This window comes from Bombina bombina, chromosome 2 (assembly GCF_027579735.1).
Source record: "Bombina bombina isolate aBomBom1 chromosome 2, aBomBom1.pri, whole genome shotgun sequence".
Lineage (NCBI taxonomy): Eukaryota > Metazoa > Chordata > Amphibia > Anura > Bombinatoridae > Bombina > Bombina bombina.
In genome coordinates this window covers 529,771,804-529,789,652 of record NC_069500.1, presented here as the reverse complement: position 1 = coordinate 529,789,652, position 17,849 = coordinate 529,771,804, and the positions used below count along the sequence as shown (strand labels likewise).

General features: G+C 40.7%; 1 protein-coding gene across 1 annotated transcript in view; it reads right to left on the bottom strand.

Moving 5' to 3' along the window:
• LOC128649217 (proteasome activator complex subunit 1) overlaps positions 1-17,849 on the bottom strand; it is a 102,158-nt gene that overhangs the window by 75,620 nt on the left and 8,689 nt on the right. The window contains exon 4 of the mRNA XM_053702354.1: positions 9,932-9,994. Within this exon, the coding sequence (XP_053558329.1) occupies positions 9,932-9,994 (63 nt within the window). The remainder of the gene's footprint in view (positions 1-9,931; positions 9,995-17,849) is intronic.

The following is a 17,849-nucleotide window of genomic DNA, read 5'->3' as shown; positions in this document are numbered from 1 at the left end:
AAGGCGTCATTGATAGATGCTCTAGTAGCGCCTTGGTCCTTCAAGCTGGCCTATGTCTTTCCACCGTTTCCTCTTCTCCCTTGGCTGGTAGCCAGAATCAAACAGAAGAAGGCCTCGGTAATTCTGATAGCGCCTGCGTGGCCAGGCAGGACTTGGTATGCAGACCTAGTGGACATGTCATCTGTCCTACCATGGACACTGCCAATGAGGCAGGATCTTTTAATTCAGGGTCCATTCAAGCATCCATATCTAGTTTCTCTGCAGCTGACTGCTTGGAGATTGAACGCGTGGGTTCTCTGAATCAGTCATAGATACTCTGATCCAAGCTAGAAAACCTGTCACCAGGAAAATTTACCATAAGATATGGCGAAAATATCTTTGTTGGTGTGAATCCAAGGGTTACTCGTGGAGTAAAATTAGGATTCCAAGAATATTATCTTTTTTCCAAGAAGGATTGGAGAAAGGTTTATCAGCTAGTTCCTTAAAGGGGCAGATATCCGCTCTGTCGATCCTTTTACACAAACGTCTGGCAGCAGTACCAGATGTTCAAGCGTTTGTACAGGCGTTAGTCAGAATCAAGCCTGTCTATAAACCTGTGGCTCCTCCATGGAGTCTAAATTTAGTTCTTTCAGTTCTTCAAGGGGTTCCGTTTGAACCTTTACATTCCATAGATATTAAGTTATTATCTTGGAAAGTTTTGTTTTTGGTAGCTATATCTTCTGCTCGAAGAGTTTCTGAATTGTCTGCTTTGCAGTGTAATTCACCCTATCTGGTGTTCCATGCAGATAAGGTGGTTTTGCGTACCAAACCTGGGTTTCTTCCTAAAGTGGTTTCTAATAAGAACATTAACCAGGAAATCATTGTTCCTTCTCTGTGTCCTAAACCAGCTTCTAAGAAGGAACAGCTTTTACACAATCTTGATGTGGTTCGTGCTTTGAAATTCTATTTACAAGCAACTAAGGATTTCAGACAAACATCATCTTTGTTTGTTGTCTATGCTGGTAAGAGGAGAGGTCAAAAAGCTATGGCGACCTCTTTCCTTCTGGTTGAAAAGCATCATCGGATTGGCTTATGAGACTGCTGGACAGCAGCCTCCTGAACGAATTACAGCTCATTCCACCGGAGCTGTGGCTTCCACTTGGGCCTTCAAGAATGAAGCTTCTGTTGAACAGATTTGTAAGGCAGCGAAGTGGTCTTCACTGCATACTTTTGCCAAATTTTACAAATTCAATACTTTTGCTTCTTCGGAGGCTATTTTTGGGAGAAAGGTTTTGCAAGCAGTGGTGCCTTCCGTTTAGGTGACCTGACTTGTTCCCTCCCTTCATCCGTGTCCTAAAGCTTTGGTATTGGTATCCCACAAGTAAGGATGAATCCGTGGACTGGATACCGGTCTGTAAATAACTCACATTATGTGAAGTTGGACTATAAATCTGTCTCTCCAGTCATGTTGTTATATTAACCCCTTAATGACCACAGCACTTTTCCATTTTCTGTCCGTTTGGGACCAAGGCTATTTTTACATTTTTGCGGCGTTTGTGTTTAGCTGTAATTTTCTTCTTACTCATTTACTGTACCCACACATATTATATACCTTTTTTCTCGCCATTAAATGGACTTTCTAAAGATACCATTATTTTCATCATATCTTATTTAGTTTCTAAATTTTGTCCTGAGTTCAGAAATACCCAATATTTACATGTTCTATGCTTTTTTTGCAAGTTATAGGGCCATAAATACAAGTAGCACTTTGCTATTTCCAAACCACTTTTTTTCAAAATTAGCGCTAGTTACATTGGAACACTAATATCTTTCAGGAATCCCTGAATATCCATTGACATGTATATATATTTTTTTAGAAGACATCCCAAAGTATTGATCTAGGCCAATTTTGGTATATTTCATGCCACCATTTCACCGCCAAATGCGATCAAATACAAAAAATCGTTTACTTTTTCACAAACTTTCGGTTTCTCACTGAAATTATTTACAAACAGCTTGTGCAATTATTACATAAATGGTTGTAAATTCTTCTCTGGGATCCTCTTCGTTCAGAAATAGCAGACATATATGGCTTTGGCATTGCTTGTTGGCAATTAGAAGGCCGCTAAATGCCACTGTGCACCACACGTGTATTATGCCCAGCAGTGAAGGGGTTAATTAGGGAGCATGTAGGGAGCTTTTTGGGATAATTTTAGCTTTAGTGTAGGGTAGTAGACAACCCCAATTATTGATCTAGGCCCATTTTGGTATATTTCATGCCACCATTTCACCGTCAAATGCGATCAAATAAAAAAAAACGTTACATTTTTCACAATTTTAGGTTTCTCACTTAAAATTATTTACAAACAGCTTGTGCAATTATGGCACAAATGGTTGTAAATGCTTCTCTGGGATCCCCTTTGTTCAGAAATAGCAGACATATATGACTTTGGCGTTGCTTTCTGGTAACTAAAAGGCCGCTAAAATGCTGCTGCGCATCACACGTGTATTATGGTTAGCAGTGAAGGGGTTAATTAGGTAGTTTGTAGGGAGCTTGCAGGGTTAATTTTAGCTTTAGTGTAGAGATCAGCCTCCCACCTGACACATCAGACCCCCTGATCCCTCCCAAACAGCTCCCTTCCCTCCCCCACAATTGTCCCCGCCATCTTAAGTACTGGCAGAAAGTCTGCAAGTACTAAAATAAAAGTTTTAAAAAAAAAAAAAAAAAAAAAATTTTTTTAGCATATTTACATATGCTGTGGTGTAGCATCCCCCAACCTCCCTGATCCCCCCAAAACAGCTCTCTAACCCTCCCCATCTGCCTTATTGGGGGCCATCTTGGGTACTGGTAGCTGTCTGCCAGTACCCAGTTTGCAAAAAAAAAGGGCTTTTTTTGTTAGTTTTTTTTTTTTTTCCTGTAGTGTAGCTTTCCCCCCCCACCACAGACAAACCCCCACCACCTTACTGATTGGTTTTTTTTTTTTTTTACTTACTACTTTACTTACTTTTTTCAACATTTTTTATTACAGATTTTGCTGTAGTGTAGCGGTTCCCACCCACTCCCTCCCCGTGCACGCGCCCGGCCATCCCCGCCCACGATCCCGCCCCCCTCCACATGACCAGGGCCATCGATGGCTGCCACCCGCCTCCCTAGTCTGCTCCCACCCACCAGCGAGGAAAGCCACCGATCTCCGGTGCAGAGAGGGCCACAGAGTGGCTCTCTCTGCATCGGATGGCTACCAACGGTTATTGCAGGATGCCTCCATATCGAAATGTATGCAACAACCGGGAAGCGCTCAAACATTCAAACACTAACTGTGAGTAAAGTCCCCGACGATCAGTGCACTTCACGTAGTCAGACACACCCCCTTGACGTAGTGGTGACGTATTCTCAGAATACTCAGCTGTCCTGGTGCGGAGAAACGAGCGCTTCCATCCACGCTCAATTAATAGAACAACACCAACAATCAGCGCATCCAGTAAGGCTGAGAAAAGCAAACGATGGTAAGCAGTGAACTACCTGTTTATTGTTTAGCTCAAACAAATGCTCAATATAATAGGTAAATATCCATACCATGCCAAACAGGTAAAAAAGGCATAAGTGGTAAGTGACAGGCAAAATAAGGCAGGAAAAATTAGGCCAGACGCGTTTCCTATGTCATAAGCATATTTTTCCTCAGTGACCATACTTAATACCCACAACACACTGCTTTATAAACCCTTTAGCCGGACACTCCCAATAAATGGCTGTCCAATCAAAAACCAATCTGTTGCAAAAGCAGTGTGCAGAGGGCAAATTGAAGGGGGAGAAAAAGGATTATTAAGAAGAAAAAGAGAAAAAAAAGCATTATTAATATGCATTAACAGACCAAGTTAAACATATAAATAAACACATAAGTGAACTAACATCACAATGTACTAATTCAATTATACTTGATCAGTGTAAAGTCATTTTTTATATAAAAATGGAAAATGAAAAAACATAATAAAAAATATAACAAATATTAGCAATAATGCTAAGGATGTAAAGAGACATTGTTTAAAAAAAAAACCAATTCAAAAAGAGGAAAAAGTAACTTATTGATCTACATATAGCTTCACATCCCATTCTGAATTTAACCCATCTGGCATTCTAGTATCCAACTGAAAAATCCAATAAACTTCTCTTTTACTGAGAGTTATACCTCTATTACCACCTCTTGGGTGCCTTGGAATCAGTTGGATCGCTTGGAATGTCAGCAGGGAGCTGTCAGAATTATGATGTTGTTTGAAATGCAGGGAGATGGGAGTTGTGGACTCAGGATCCTCAATTGAACGTAAGTGCTCAAGAAAACGATCTTTAAGAGCACGTGTCGTTTGTCCTACATACTGCCTGAAACAGCCCCTGCAGGTCAAAAGATATATGACATAGCAAGAGTTGCAAGTCATATGCTCCCGAATTTCAAAGTGTTTTTGATTCTTAGTAGATACAAAACTTGTACCAAAAGAAGCATAGGAGCAGGATTTACATTTTCTGCTCCCACACTTAAAGAATCCTGGCTTAATAGAGAGACAATTTTTGAGGGGGGATTCTATCTCCAGAGGCGTGGGACAGCAATGGGGGCTAAGTTTGCCCCCTCCTATGCCAACCTCTATTTGGGTTGGTGGGAGCTGTCCCACGTCTATGGAGATGGGAACCCATACAGAGAGTATATACAATTTTACGGTCGCTACATCAACGATATTTTGTTGATTTGGAAGGGCCCGGAGAACCTTCTTGAACCGTTTCTGAACTATTTACAAGACAATACTTTAAATCTCAAATTTACCATGGAGCACAGTAAAACCTCAATTCCATTTTTGGATATTGAGTTACATCCCAATAGAGAGAATTCATGTATAGAGATTGAATTGTTCTGCAAAGTGACTGCTGGAAACACTATCTTAAATGCTAGATCATGTCATCCTAGACATATCTTCTCATCTATCCCTAAAAGTCAATATTTTAGGGTAAAACGTAACTGTACCACTAATCAGAGTTACTTAAAACATTCAAATGATTTAACTGACAGATTGACCCAAAGAGGGTATTCAAGGCCAGCTCTTGATACTATTAAGAGTGAAGTTGATCTTCTAGATAGAAAGGATCTCTTTTTGTCTAGTGGAACAAAGGATGTTGATAAATTTAATAAACCAAAATTCATCACTTCTTATAGTGTTGAATATGGTCAAATTTGCAACATTATACGTAAGGCTCTTCCAATTTTGGCTACTGACGACAGTCTGGCAGGCATCATTGAGCAAGGTATTTGCTTTGTATCACACAAGTCTCATACTTTGGGTAACTTATTGTCACCTTCAATGCAGCCACGGACACAGTCTAACAAAAATTGGCTCTTTATTAAGCCAGGATTCTTTAAGTGTGGGAGCAGAAAATGTAAATCCTGCTCCTATGCTTCTTTTGGTACAAGTTTTGTATCTACTAAGAATCAAAAACACTTTGAAATTCGGGAGCATATGACTTTAAACTCTTGCTATGTCATATATCTTTTGACCTGCAGGGGCTGTTTCAGGCAGTATGTAGGACAAACGACACGTGCTCTTAAAGATCGTTTTCTTGAGCACTTACGTTCAATTGAGGATCCTGAGTCCACAACTCCCATCTCCCTGCATTTCAAACAACATCATAATTCTGACAGCTCCCTGCTGACATTCCAAGCGATCCAACTGATTCCAAGGCACCCAAGAGGTGGTAATAGAGGTATAACTCTCAGTAAAAGAGAAGTTTATTGGATTTTTCAGTTGGATACTAGAATGCCAGATGGGTTAAATTCAGAATGGGATGTGAAGCTATATGTAGATCAATAAGTTACTTTTTCCTCTTTTTGAATTGTTTTTTTGAAACAATGTCTCTTTACAGCCTTAGCATTATTGCTAATATTTGTTATATTTTTTATTATATTTTTTCATTTTCCATTTTTATATAAAAAATGACTTTACACTGATCAAGTATAATTGAATTAGTACATTGTGATGTTAGTTAGTTTTCCTTATTTTGCCTGTCACTTACCACTTATGCCTTTTTTACCTGTTTGGCATTGTATGGATATTTACCTATTATATTGTGCATTTGTTTGAGCTAAACAATAAACAGGCAGTTCACTGCTTACCATCGTTTGCTTTTCTCAGCCTTACTGGGTGCGCTGATTGTTGGGGTTGTTCCATATCGAGGCATCACTGCAATAACCAGAAAGCAGCTGGAAGCGAGCAGGATCGCTTCCAGCTGCTTTCCACACCGAGGACGTGCAGGGTACGTCCTCAGGCGTTAACTGCCTTTTTTTTTTGAGGACGTACCCTGCACATCCTCGGTTGTTAAGGAGTTAAAGGGACACTGAACCCAAATTTTTTCTTTTGTAATTCGGAAAGAACATGCAATTTTAAGCAACTTTCTAATTTACTCCTATTATCAATTTTTCTTCGTTCTCTTGCTATCTTTATTTGAAAAAGAAGGCATCTAAGCTTTTTTTGGTTTCAGTACTCTGGACAGCACTTTTTTATTGGTGGATGAATTTATACACCAATCAGCAAAGACAACCCAGGTTGTTCACAAAAAAAATGGGCCGGCATCTAAACTTACATTCTTGCATTTCAAATAAAGATACCAAGAGAATGAAGAAAATTTGATAATAGGAGAAAATTAGAAAGTTGCTTAAAATGTCATACTCAATCTGAATCACGAAAGAAAAAATTTGGTTACAGTTTCCCTTTAAGGTGACTGGATAAATATGAAAAATTATCTTATAATTTACCAAACACTTCCCCAAGCACTATTATATCTCTGGATAACATCATCTAGATTCATCTATCCACATTCAAAAGTAACCCCTGTAAATAGTACAGTACAGTGCTCTCTCTACTAAATGAGATGACTTGTCTAAGTGCTAACAGAAAACAAACAGGGTTAACCAAATAAAATCTATAATACAATATACTCTCCGTTCCTTTGGCTAAGGCAGTAAACAGACAGTGCTCAGTATTTGATTGTGTTATGCCATTAAATGCAATGTAAACCAACTTCATTTAGTCATTTAAAATAACAGAAAACATGGATTTCAAATTCCCACGACTAAAAAAATAAATAACAGGCTGTTGAAAGTTTATTGTAACGTTATTTATACACTTCTGATCGTCAATAGATTTTAAATAATTTTTCTGATAATATAAACCATTTTAAAATAATTTGCTTCAAGCCTGTGCCAGCAACACATTGGAAGGCTCAGGACAGCTTCAATTATTCACAACCCTAATTAATGAATCCTTGGTGTCTGGATACATACCCAAACTTTGGAAGACTGTAAGAGTAGTGCCTATCCATAAAAGTGGCGAGTTAACCATGGTTACCAACTATCGCCCAATATCATTGCTCCCAGTATTGTCAAAAATCTTAGAAAAATGCGTCCATACGCAACTATGTGAGTATTACCAACAATCTAGCTATATGACCCCTGTTCAATCATGTTTTCGCCCGAATCACTCCACTACAACTGCCCTCCTAAAAGTTTGCAACGACATCCAAACTGGCATGGAACAAGGAGACCTAACTGGAGCTATTTTTCTTGATTTTGCAAAGGCCTTTGACACAGTAGACCACCACATACTACTGCTCAAACTAAAAAACTCAGGTAATGATGATTGTCCGCTAACCTGGTTTCGATCATATGTATCGGATCGATCACAGTATGTCTCCATTTCTGACAGCGACTGCCTCCCTCTCCCAGTCACGTGTGGTGTTCCCCAAGGTTCCATTCTCAACCCCCTACTATTCACATTATTTATAAATTATCTGCAAATCCTCAACTGTACACATGTACGCAGACGACACGGTAATCTATGCAAACAAATCCGATCTGCCGCAGCTTGAGGCAGTGCTCCAAGACCAGTTCACATAGGTAGAAAAGTGGATCTCAAAAAACAAACTCTTCCTAAACACTGACAAAACTGTCACAATGATCTTTGGAACGGTACCTAAATTACGCAAACTACAAAAGTCCCATCTACACATTAAAACAAAATGAAATGGCACACTGCCCGCAGTCCACTCTTTCAAATACTTGGGTATGTTGTTAGACCCCAATCTATCTTTTGGCCTCCATATAGAAAAACTTGCATCTAAACTTTATCCAAAACTAGGTGCCCTGCACAGAAACAAATCATGGCTTATGGAGATGTAGTATATGCACCTGCACCGCAAACTCACCTTAATAAACTTAATACACTGTATAACTCGTTCTGCTGCTTTGTGCTACAATGTAACTACAGGACCCACCATTGTGACATGCTAAAAGAACTAAACTGGCTGTCGCTGGAATCCAGACGCACCCTCCATCTTTCCAGCCTGGTGTTTAAGAGATTTTCTGGGAAGCTCCCACCCTACCTGAGCAGAATGATCTCCCTGGCTGTTCCCACCTCCCATAATCTCTGATCCAATACCAACACATTATTTGCCTCCATACAAAAAGAAAGCAGCTCGATCCTCCTTTTCCTACAGAGCACCACAATTATGGAACGACCTCCCGCACACTTTAAAACCTTCCGCAAGTCTAAAATCCTTTAAAGGGACACTCAGGTTTTATTAAATTTTCATGATTCAGATACAGCATGTAATTTTAAACAACTTTCCAATTTACTTCCATTAAAAAAAATGTGCACAGTCTTTTATATTTACACTTTTTTTGTCTCACCAGCTCCTACTGAGCATGTGCAAGAACTCAGACTATACGTATATTCATTTGTGATTGGCTGATTGCTATCACATGGTACAGGGGGAGTGGAAATATACATAACTTTGAAATGTGTTAGAAAAGAATCTACTAATTTGAAATTCAGAGCAAATGCTATTGTATTGTCTTGTTATCTTGCATTTGATGGATTATGCAAATCTGCTGTGTTTACTGGTCCTTTAAGAGATCCCTCTATACATATCTCAAAACAGAATGCACCTGTCATGGTTGATTCTATATTTCCTACCTGTTCTATGTTAAAGTTTGCATATGTTATGTATTAATATTGTTTTTGTATTTTATTATACCCTATTGTATCAATGCAATTATTTTGTGGACCCAGGACATACTTGAAAATAAGAGAAATCTCAATGTATCCTTCCTGGTAAAATATTTTATAAATAAATTCAATTAGGAAAAACAAGAACATGGGAATCATTTTCCTTAAAGGGACAGGAATCCCAAATTGTTTCTTTCATTATTTAAAAAGAGCATACAATTTAAAGGGACAGTCTAGTCAAAATTAAAGTTACATGATTCAGATTAGGGGATATTTCTAATTTACTTTTATCATCACATTTTCTTTGTTCTCTTGGTATTCTTTGTTGAAATCTAAACTTAGGTAGGCTCATATGCTAATTTCTAAGCCTTTTATCTCAGGGCATTTTCACAGTTTGAGGGTGCTAGTTTTTTGTGAGTCATACAGATAACATTGTGCTCACGCATGTGGAATTACCTAGGAGTCAGCACTGATTGGCTAAAATGCAAGTCTGTCAAAAGAACTGAAATAAGTGGAGTAGTCTGCAGTTGCTTAGATACAAGGTAATCACAGAGGTAAAAAGTATATTAATATAACCGTGTTGGTTATGCAAAACTTGGGAATGGGTAATAAAGGGATTATCTATCTTTTTAAACAATAAAGATTCTGGATTAGACCGTCCCTTTGAATGAATGAATGATCCTTAGCATCCAAATTTTAAGAATCTGAATATTCAGTATACAAAGTAGAACAAGGTTCAACCACAATATCTTCATTAGCATTGAGTGGAAAATTTCCTCAAAAAAATTGTTCAATACATTTAGGAGGAAATGTATTAAATACAAATAGCCCTTGCAGTGAAGGCTCACTCATACAGGCCTGCACGATGATCTAAAGCTCTCAGGTCTGGTGAGACTCTCTATCCCCAACTTACATGTATTAATACATCCAGTTCAGACATCTTTTGTGGAAATCCTGTTGCAATCAGTTTGTCAGCCTGAAAATAACAAAATATCTCACTGTGATAATGTACTTTAGTGGAGGGAAAAAAGCACTGTGTGATAGAGCACAGATAGAAAAAGGGGTCACAAAAAGCATTGTGTGATAGAGCACTGATAGAAAAAGGGGTCACATTAAAAGCATTGAAAGAGGGGGGGGGTATAGACACAGTATGAAGACTATGTGAAGAACAAGAGGAAGCCCTGGGATTGAGCACTAATAGGCAGGGAGGCTCTGTAAAACAATATTGTGACTATTCAGTTATTAAGCAAAAGATCTTCAAACACCTCTAGCTAAGGGGCACATTTATATACTATATACAGGCATCTATAGAAAAGGCATATAAAGAAAAGAGATCATATCCACCAAAATACAGCTAAGGAGCCCTTACTTACAAGCCATTCTCTTTAGTCTTAAGATTACCATAAAATGGCTTTGTCTGTATATAACTGATTGGTTTACAGATTTAGACCTTCACTTTCTAGAGTCTGTGAATAACTATAGTGCCGCTATAGGATGTTTCTAACAAAGAGTCAGTGGATAGGTAAATGTAAGTGGGATCCTGTTCTATAAAAGGGCTAGATTACAAGTGGCCCGCTAATGATAGCGCTGGCATGATAATGAATATCGCTGGATCAAGCTACTATCAGAACACGACTTTGATTTACAAATCCATGGTAAAGCGCATTAACCAGAGAAGGGTTAGTTAGCGCAGCCGACTTAGTGCTACTTCAGCAATGAAGTAAAGAGTAAGGGTTAAAATATAAGTTGCTCAAAACACATGTAAAACAGTAAAATAAAATATTACACACCTATATACATTTTTACAGTCATGGCCAAAAATATTGGCACCCCTGCATTTCTCAGATAATGTCCCACTTGGCCCAGAAAATTGTTGCAATTACAAATGTTTAGGCATTCTCACGTTTATTTCTTTTGTTTGTATTGATATGACACAAAAAGTAGAGAAAAAAGTAAAATCTGACACATTTCACACAAAACTCCAAAAATGGACTGGACAACATTATTGGCACCCTCAATTTAATATTTGGTAGCACAACCCTTGGAAAAAATAACTGAAATTAAAAAAGTATGAATGATTCAGCCCATAAAGGCAAAGGACTGTAGTGTTAGGACCAGTCAACCCCTTGTAAGTTGGTGACTGGTTAAGCAGAATATGGCCATATTGTGTGACTTAAGATCCCAATTTTATTTAAAAGAATAGATGTTTTTGCAGGCAATTTTTTGCAGCATTTAAAAAATGTGTCGTTTATTTGCAAATGGATGTGCGCCAATACCCCCTATTTTGTGTAACTACTTGGTAACATTGGCAGCACTCCCAAAGATATGTATATAAAGTTTTTGTAAGTTGTGCTAAACCAAACTTTGTATTTAAAAATAAAAGGGGGAAAGACCATCTTCCATTGGTTAAACATATACACACACATAGATATATATACACACACACTATTTATGTAAGAACTTACCTGATAAATTCATTTCTTTCATAGTGGCAAGAGTCCATGAGCTAGTAACGTATGGGATATACATTCCTAGCAGGAGGGAGCAAAGTTTCCCAAACCTCAAAATGCCTATAAATATACCTCCCACTACACTCATACCTTAGTTTAACATATAGCCAAGTAGTAATGTGTAAAAAGGAGTAAAAAAGAATAAAAAAGAGGAACTGGAAAAAATATGTGCTTTTATACAAAAAAAATCATAACCACCAAAAAATAGAGTGGGTCTCATGGACTCTTGCCACTATAAAAGAAATTAATTTATCAGGCAAGTTCGTATATAAATTATGTTTTCTTTCATGTAAGTGGCAAGAGTACATGAGCTAGTGACGTATGGGATATAATACCCAAGATGTGGAAGTCCACAGAGTCACTAGAGAGGTAGGGATAAAATAAAAACAGCTATTTCCACTAAGAAATTAAATCCAAATATTAATTACGTTTTTCATAAAAATTATAAAAAAACTCAAATCATAGGCACTAGAATCAAACTGAGACAGTTACCTAAATAACCTTTCTACCAAAGACAGCTTCAGAAAAAGCAAACACATCAAAAAGGTAAAATTTTTCTAAAAATATACAAAGAAGATCAAGCTGCCGCTATGCAAATTTGATCAACTGAAGCTTCATTCTTGAAAACCCAAGATATAGCGACTGATCTAGTAGAATGAACTATAATACGCTGAGGCGAATACTGCTCCTCCTCCAAATAAGCTTTGAAAATCAAAAGCTCTGACCAAGATGCCAAGGAAATGGCAAAATCTTCCAGACTTTTTCTGCAACCAGAAAAAATAAATAGACTAGAAGTCTTACTGAAATCTAAGTAGTTTCAACATAATATTGCAAAATTATTACCACATTCAAAGAATGTAAAGACCGCTTAGGAGTATTGCTAGAGATAGGGCACAAAGAAGAAACAATCTCTCAATTAATGTTGTTAAAAATGCACCACCTAATGCAAAAAAATGTAAGACATATCTCGCAAAACAGCTTATCTTGATGGAAATCAGATAAGGAGACTCACAAGAGAGAACAGATAATTCAGAAACTCTTCTAACAGAAGAGAAAACCAAAGAAATAACACTTTCCAAGAAAGTAGATAAATAACCAAAGAATGCAGACTCCAAAGAAAAAACCTGCAAAAACTTAAAAACCAAATTGAGACTCCAAGGAGGAGAAATTGATATAATAACAGGCTTGATACGAAACAAAACCTGAACTAAACAGTGAAAATCAGAAAGCTGAACAATCTGTTTATGAAATAAGACAAAAAAAAAAGCAGAGATTTGTCCTTTCAAATGATTTACATACAAAAATCTGAATTCAGATCATCCTGAAGAAACTAAAATCCTAGGAATTCAAACGAATTCCAAGAATAATCATGAGTGGAACACCATGAAATATAGGATTTCCAAACCGTAAATTAAAATTTCCTTGAAACAGATTTATAAAGCTGTATCATAGAGAAAAAATAACTGCTTCATAAAAACTTCTATGAATAAAAACTAAGCGTTCAAATTCCATGCCTTAAAATTTAGAAATTTGAGATCCTATGAAAAACTGGGCCTTGAGACAAAAAAGGTCTGGTCTTATAAAAAGCGACTAAAGCTGGCACGAAAGGAACGAAAACAAATGAGAGCTTCAAATTTACCCTTAAATTACTTATCTAAGGGCAGAAAAAAACTCCCTTATCCCCAGATATAATTGAGATAATACAATCCAATTGAGAACCAAACTAATTATTACCCTGAAAATAGAGATAATTTAAAATGTATGCACCATGTCAGAATTTCAAGATTCAATCCATAAAGCTCTTCTAAATAGGATAAAAACATATATTTGACATTAATCTTAAATGACATCAAATACAGTATAATAAATAAAATGATTCACATATTGAAGCAAAAAACAATGTTATTGTGACGGATACCCCGGCTACCCCGACTGGGTAGCTCCGCCAAACGTGTCCTGCGGCCGACCAGGAGTTCCAGGAGCCCGGCCAGCCTGAGAGGAGTTAGGCGGGTGTCTGTTGTGAGGCGGCCGACCGGGAGTTCCAGGAGCCCGGCCAGCCTAGGAGGGTTTTCCTGGTCATACACCAGTTCTCCACAAAACAAGCAAACAAAAGCTTCCAGAGATTGTGGTTGCTCTGAGGAGCCAAAAACCACTGAGAAACAACAGGGGTGAGGTTGTGGGGGGGGGGTTGGGGGTAGTCTTAGCTGTCTGGTATCCGTGACATCTCCCCCCCTCCAGTTCGGCAGACCCGGCTAGACCCTTAACGGGTCGGCCTGGGGCTGTCTGACGGTAGCCCTCCACTTCTCGGTTGCTGGGAGAGGTTATCCCATCTCTCCTGAGCTTGGGGCATCCTGGGGGGTTCCTGCTGGCGTTTATACCCTGCGCCCTGGGCGCAGGGAAAGTGACATAATGCAAAGTCCCAAACAAGTTTGCCAAGGCCGGCTCCCAAACAATTGCTGTTCCACAAGTTCCAGTGTCCTTAAGTTCCATGGCCAAACTGTCTCCCTCTGTGACACTCTGTTGAGTACCGGCTGACCCACCCACAAACAAAGCAAGTGCCGGTTTCCCGGCTGTATTCCCACCCCAGACCGGAGGGGGAGGTTGCTCCTTGGTGGGGCAGGCAAAGCTCGGGTGCCCAAACATGTGGCACCAACTGCATAAGCTTTTATCCTCCTTGCCCAATGCAACGCCTGCCCCCGGTGAGAAATACTCTGGGACAAGAAAAGGGTAGAGGCCCTGCCAAGCTACTGAGGGGAGAGACCATCTGTCTCTTCTCCCGAGAAGGAGATCTACCGCTGGGGTGGAAGCTCTGCTACCTCCGCTCCATGGGAAACTGTGCTGCCGCTGGGGAAAGAGACCAGCTGTCTCTGCTCCCTGTACAGGGTTCTGCCGCTGGGGAGAGAGACCAACTGTCTCCTCTCCCAGAAAGGGATTCGGCCGCTGGGGAGAGATATCGATACCCGTCTCTCCCTGCAAGGGCTTCTCTGTAAGGGGAGGGAGGACGACTACCTCCGCTCCCGAAGGATAGATCTGCCGCTGGGGAGAGAGACCAACTGTCTCCTCTCCCAGAAGGGGTTCTGCTTACAGGGAGAGGTATCGACATCCATCTCTCCCTGCAAGGGGTTCTCTGTAAGGGGAGGGAGGACGACTACCTCCTCTCCCAGGGGGATGGCTTTGCCACTGGGGAGAGAGACCGACTGTCTCCTCTCCCTGTACCTGGCTCTGCCACTGGGGAGAGAGACTGACTGTCTCCTCTCCCAGGAAGGGGTTCTGCTTACGGGGAGGGAGTACGACTACCTCTGCTCCCAGGCGATGGCTCTGCCGCTGGGGAGAGAGACCAACTGTCTCCTCTCCCTGTACCTGGCTCTGCCACTGGGGAGAGAGACTGACTGTCTCCTCTCCCAGGAAGGGGTTCTGCTGCTGGGGAGAGGTATCGACATCCATCTCTTCCTGCAAGGGGTTCTCTGTAAGGGGAGGGAGGACAACTTCCTCCTCTCCCTGGTTTCCTGGAGCTGTTGCTGGACAGAGGCTGGCGGCTCTCTGCCCTGTTGCCAGCGCTTCTGCTAGGGTGGCCCCCTGGTCCAAGACCATAAGCTCGGAGCCAGATTGCTGATTGGGATCCAGCAGCTCTGCATATGCCACTTCCAGTTCCCATTCCTGTACAATCATAAAATTCAGATCAGCTTCAAGCCTAGGCACTCCCGAGAAATCCAACAGTCTCTCTCGGTATCCGCAAATTTCAGCCAGCCTTTCGTCAGTCTTATCCCCAAAGTAGGGGTCCTTTAGCATCTTTTCAAATAGTAATCCAGGGCCGCCAAAGCGCTCTGTTGGGTAGACCTCCTCCAACCATGACCGCACATGCATAGCATACCACTGGAGGGCTCGGTAGCCATCCTCCAGTGCCATCTCTGTCTGGACCAGTCCGTGTAAGGCAATCAGCTGTTCCTCCCTGGGCTGCTCTCCCAGGAAAGGCATTCGTACATCTAGCTGGAGCCAGTACCTTTCCGTGTCAGTGGGGAGGACCTTTCCAAAACAGTCCCGCTCCTGTTGGAGAGCCTTCCTCCAGAGTCGCTGACGGAAAAAGTTCCTCTTTTCCCGCTTGCTCTGTGCAGAACCAGGACCGTACAGCGGGACCAGCGCCTCTGGCATTCTCCATCGGAACTCGGCCTCCATGGTTACCGGTTACTGTGGCACTTCTCCTCTGTCAGCAGGAACCGTGTGGAAGAAGCAGATCCCACCACTGCCACCAATGTGACGGATAGCCCAGCTACCCCGACTGGGTAGCTCCACCAAACGGGTCCTGCTTCCTCCCTGTCGACTGCAGCTATGTAGCTGGCTACCCTGATGCCCGACAGCACCAGTACCCAGGGTCCCACTCTGTGGCAGACTCCAGCTACCCAGACTAGGTAGCTCTGCCAGAGTATCCTTCCTCTGCCTGGAACAGGCTGCTATGTAGCCCAGGAAAGTGATTCTAGCAGGAGCCCACCTAGATGACTAGACAGACTAGCATTCAGGTGAAATAAGAACTGATTTTATTGTACAACATACACTCCTTTTATACACACAGCTCATCTTGATAAGACAAAGGACAATCCCACTATTTTCCCACCATTTCCGCCCCTCCAGACAGCCTGCACCTCCATAGGAGCCACAGTCTCCCATAATCCCAAAACCTAGGTGTGGCAGTTTCGGGGTGATCTCGGTGGAGCGGCGGCACTTCATTTTAAAGCTCTCGGTCCCCAGATGCCACAGTCCAAAAATCAGCATGATGCGTTACTGGGGACCGGAGTTACAGTCCGTTGAAGTTATGGGGTTAGGGGTGTCCAAAACCCCCAGTTCCCAAAGGAGCTCCCCTCTGATAATTGCCACAGCTCTTGTCCTTCCTAGGGGCTACCAATCCCCAAAAGAGCGGAGCTCTGGGGCAAAGGACTGCTGGAGAGACCAGGGGTAAAGTTAGCGGGTGTCCTGCTGTCCTGTGGCCGACCGGGAGTTCCAGGAGCCCGGCCAGCCTAAGAGGAGTTAGGCGGGTGTCCGTTGTGAGGCGGTCAACCGGGAGTTCCAGGAGCCCGGCCAGCCTAGGAGGGTTTTCCTGGTCATACACCAGCTCTCCACAAAACAAGCAAACAAAAGCTTCCAGAGATTGTGGTTGCTCTGAGGAGCCCAAAACTACTGAGAAACAATTTTCTGGGCAAAGTGATGCATATCTGACAGAAAAAAAAACAATGAAATTACGTAACTTGCGTCATAACGGACACGACTTTGTGGCAATTTTTTTTTGCAAGAAATGACGCAACTCGCATCACAACAGATTCAACTTCGTGCCAAAAATTTTCGCTCAAAGAATGACGCAATAAAAACAGCATTTTGCATCCTCGCGAGCCTAGTTTGCCCGTGAAAAGTCAAATTTGAACAACTGGAGGTAAGAAAACAAATTACTCCCCAAAACAAATTCCATACTGAAACTGTTATACTGCAAAAGGGAAATAAACATAGACCCATGGCAAATATAAGCAAATACATATATTTAAAACTTTATAACATAAACCGCCAAACATAGCTGAGAATGTCTTAAAAAATGATACATACTTACCAGAAGACACCCATCCACATGTACTGAAAAATATCAGCAGATGTAATGGTATAGGAGTATAACATCGATCGGAAAAGGGAGGCAGGGGATGAATCCTTGCGACCGAATACAGAGAGCATTTGAATAGATTTCCCATGGGTGAAACCATAAAATCAACAGGCAATTCTCCCTTCACATCCCTCTGACAAACATTGTACTCTGAGAGGAAATGGGCTTCATAATGCTTAAAAGCGCATATCACACAAGAAATCAAACACAACTTGCTTCACCACCTCCATAGGAGGCAAAGTTTGTAAAACTAAGGTATGAGTGTGGTGGGAGGTGTATTTATAGGCATTTTGAGGTTTGGGAAACTTTGCCCCCTCCTGGTAGGAATGTATATCCCATACATCACTAGCTCATGTACTCTTGCCACTTACATGAAAGATATATATATATATATATATATATATAGATATATATATATATATATATATATATATATATATATATATATATATATATATATTTATATTTATATATATATATATATATATATATATATATATATACATACATACATACATACATATACACACACAGTCATGGCCAAAAATAATACTGGCACCCCTGCATTTCTGTCAGATAATGCACCACTTCGCCCAGAAAATTGTTGCAATTACAAATGTTTAGGCATGCTCATGTTTATTTCTTTTGTTGGTATTGGTATGACACAGAAAAGTGGAGAGAGA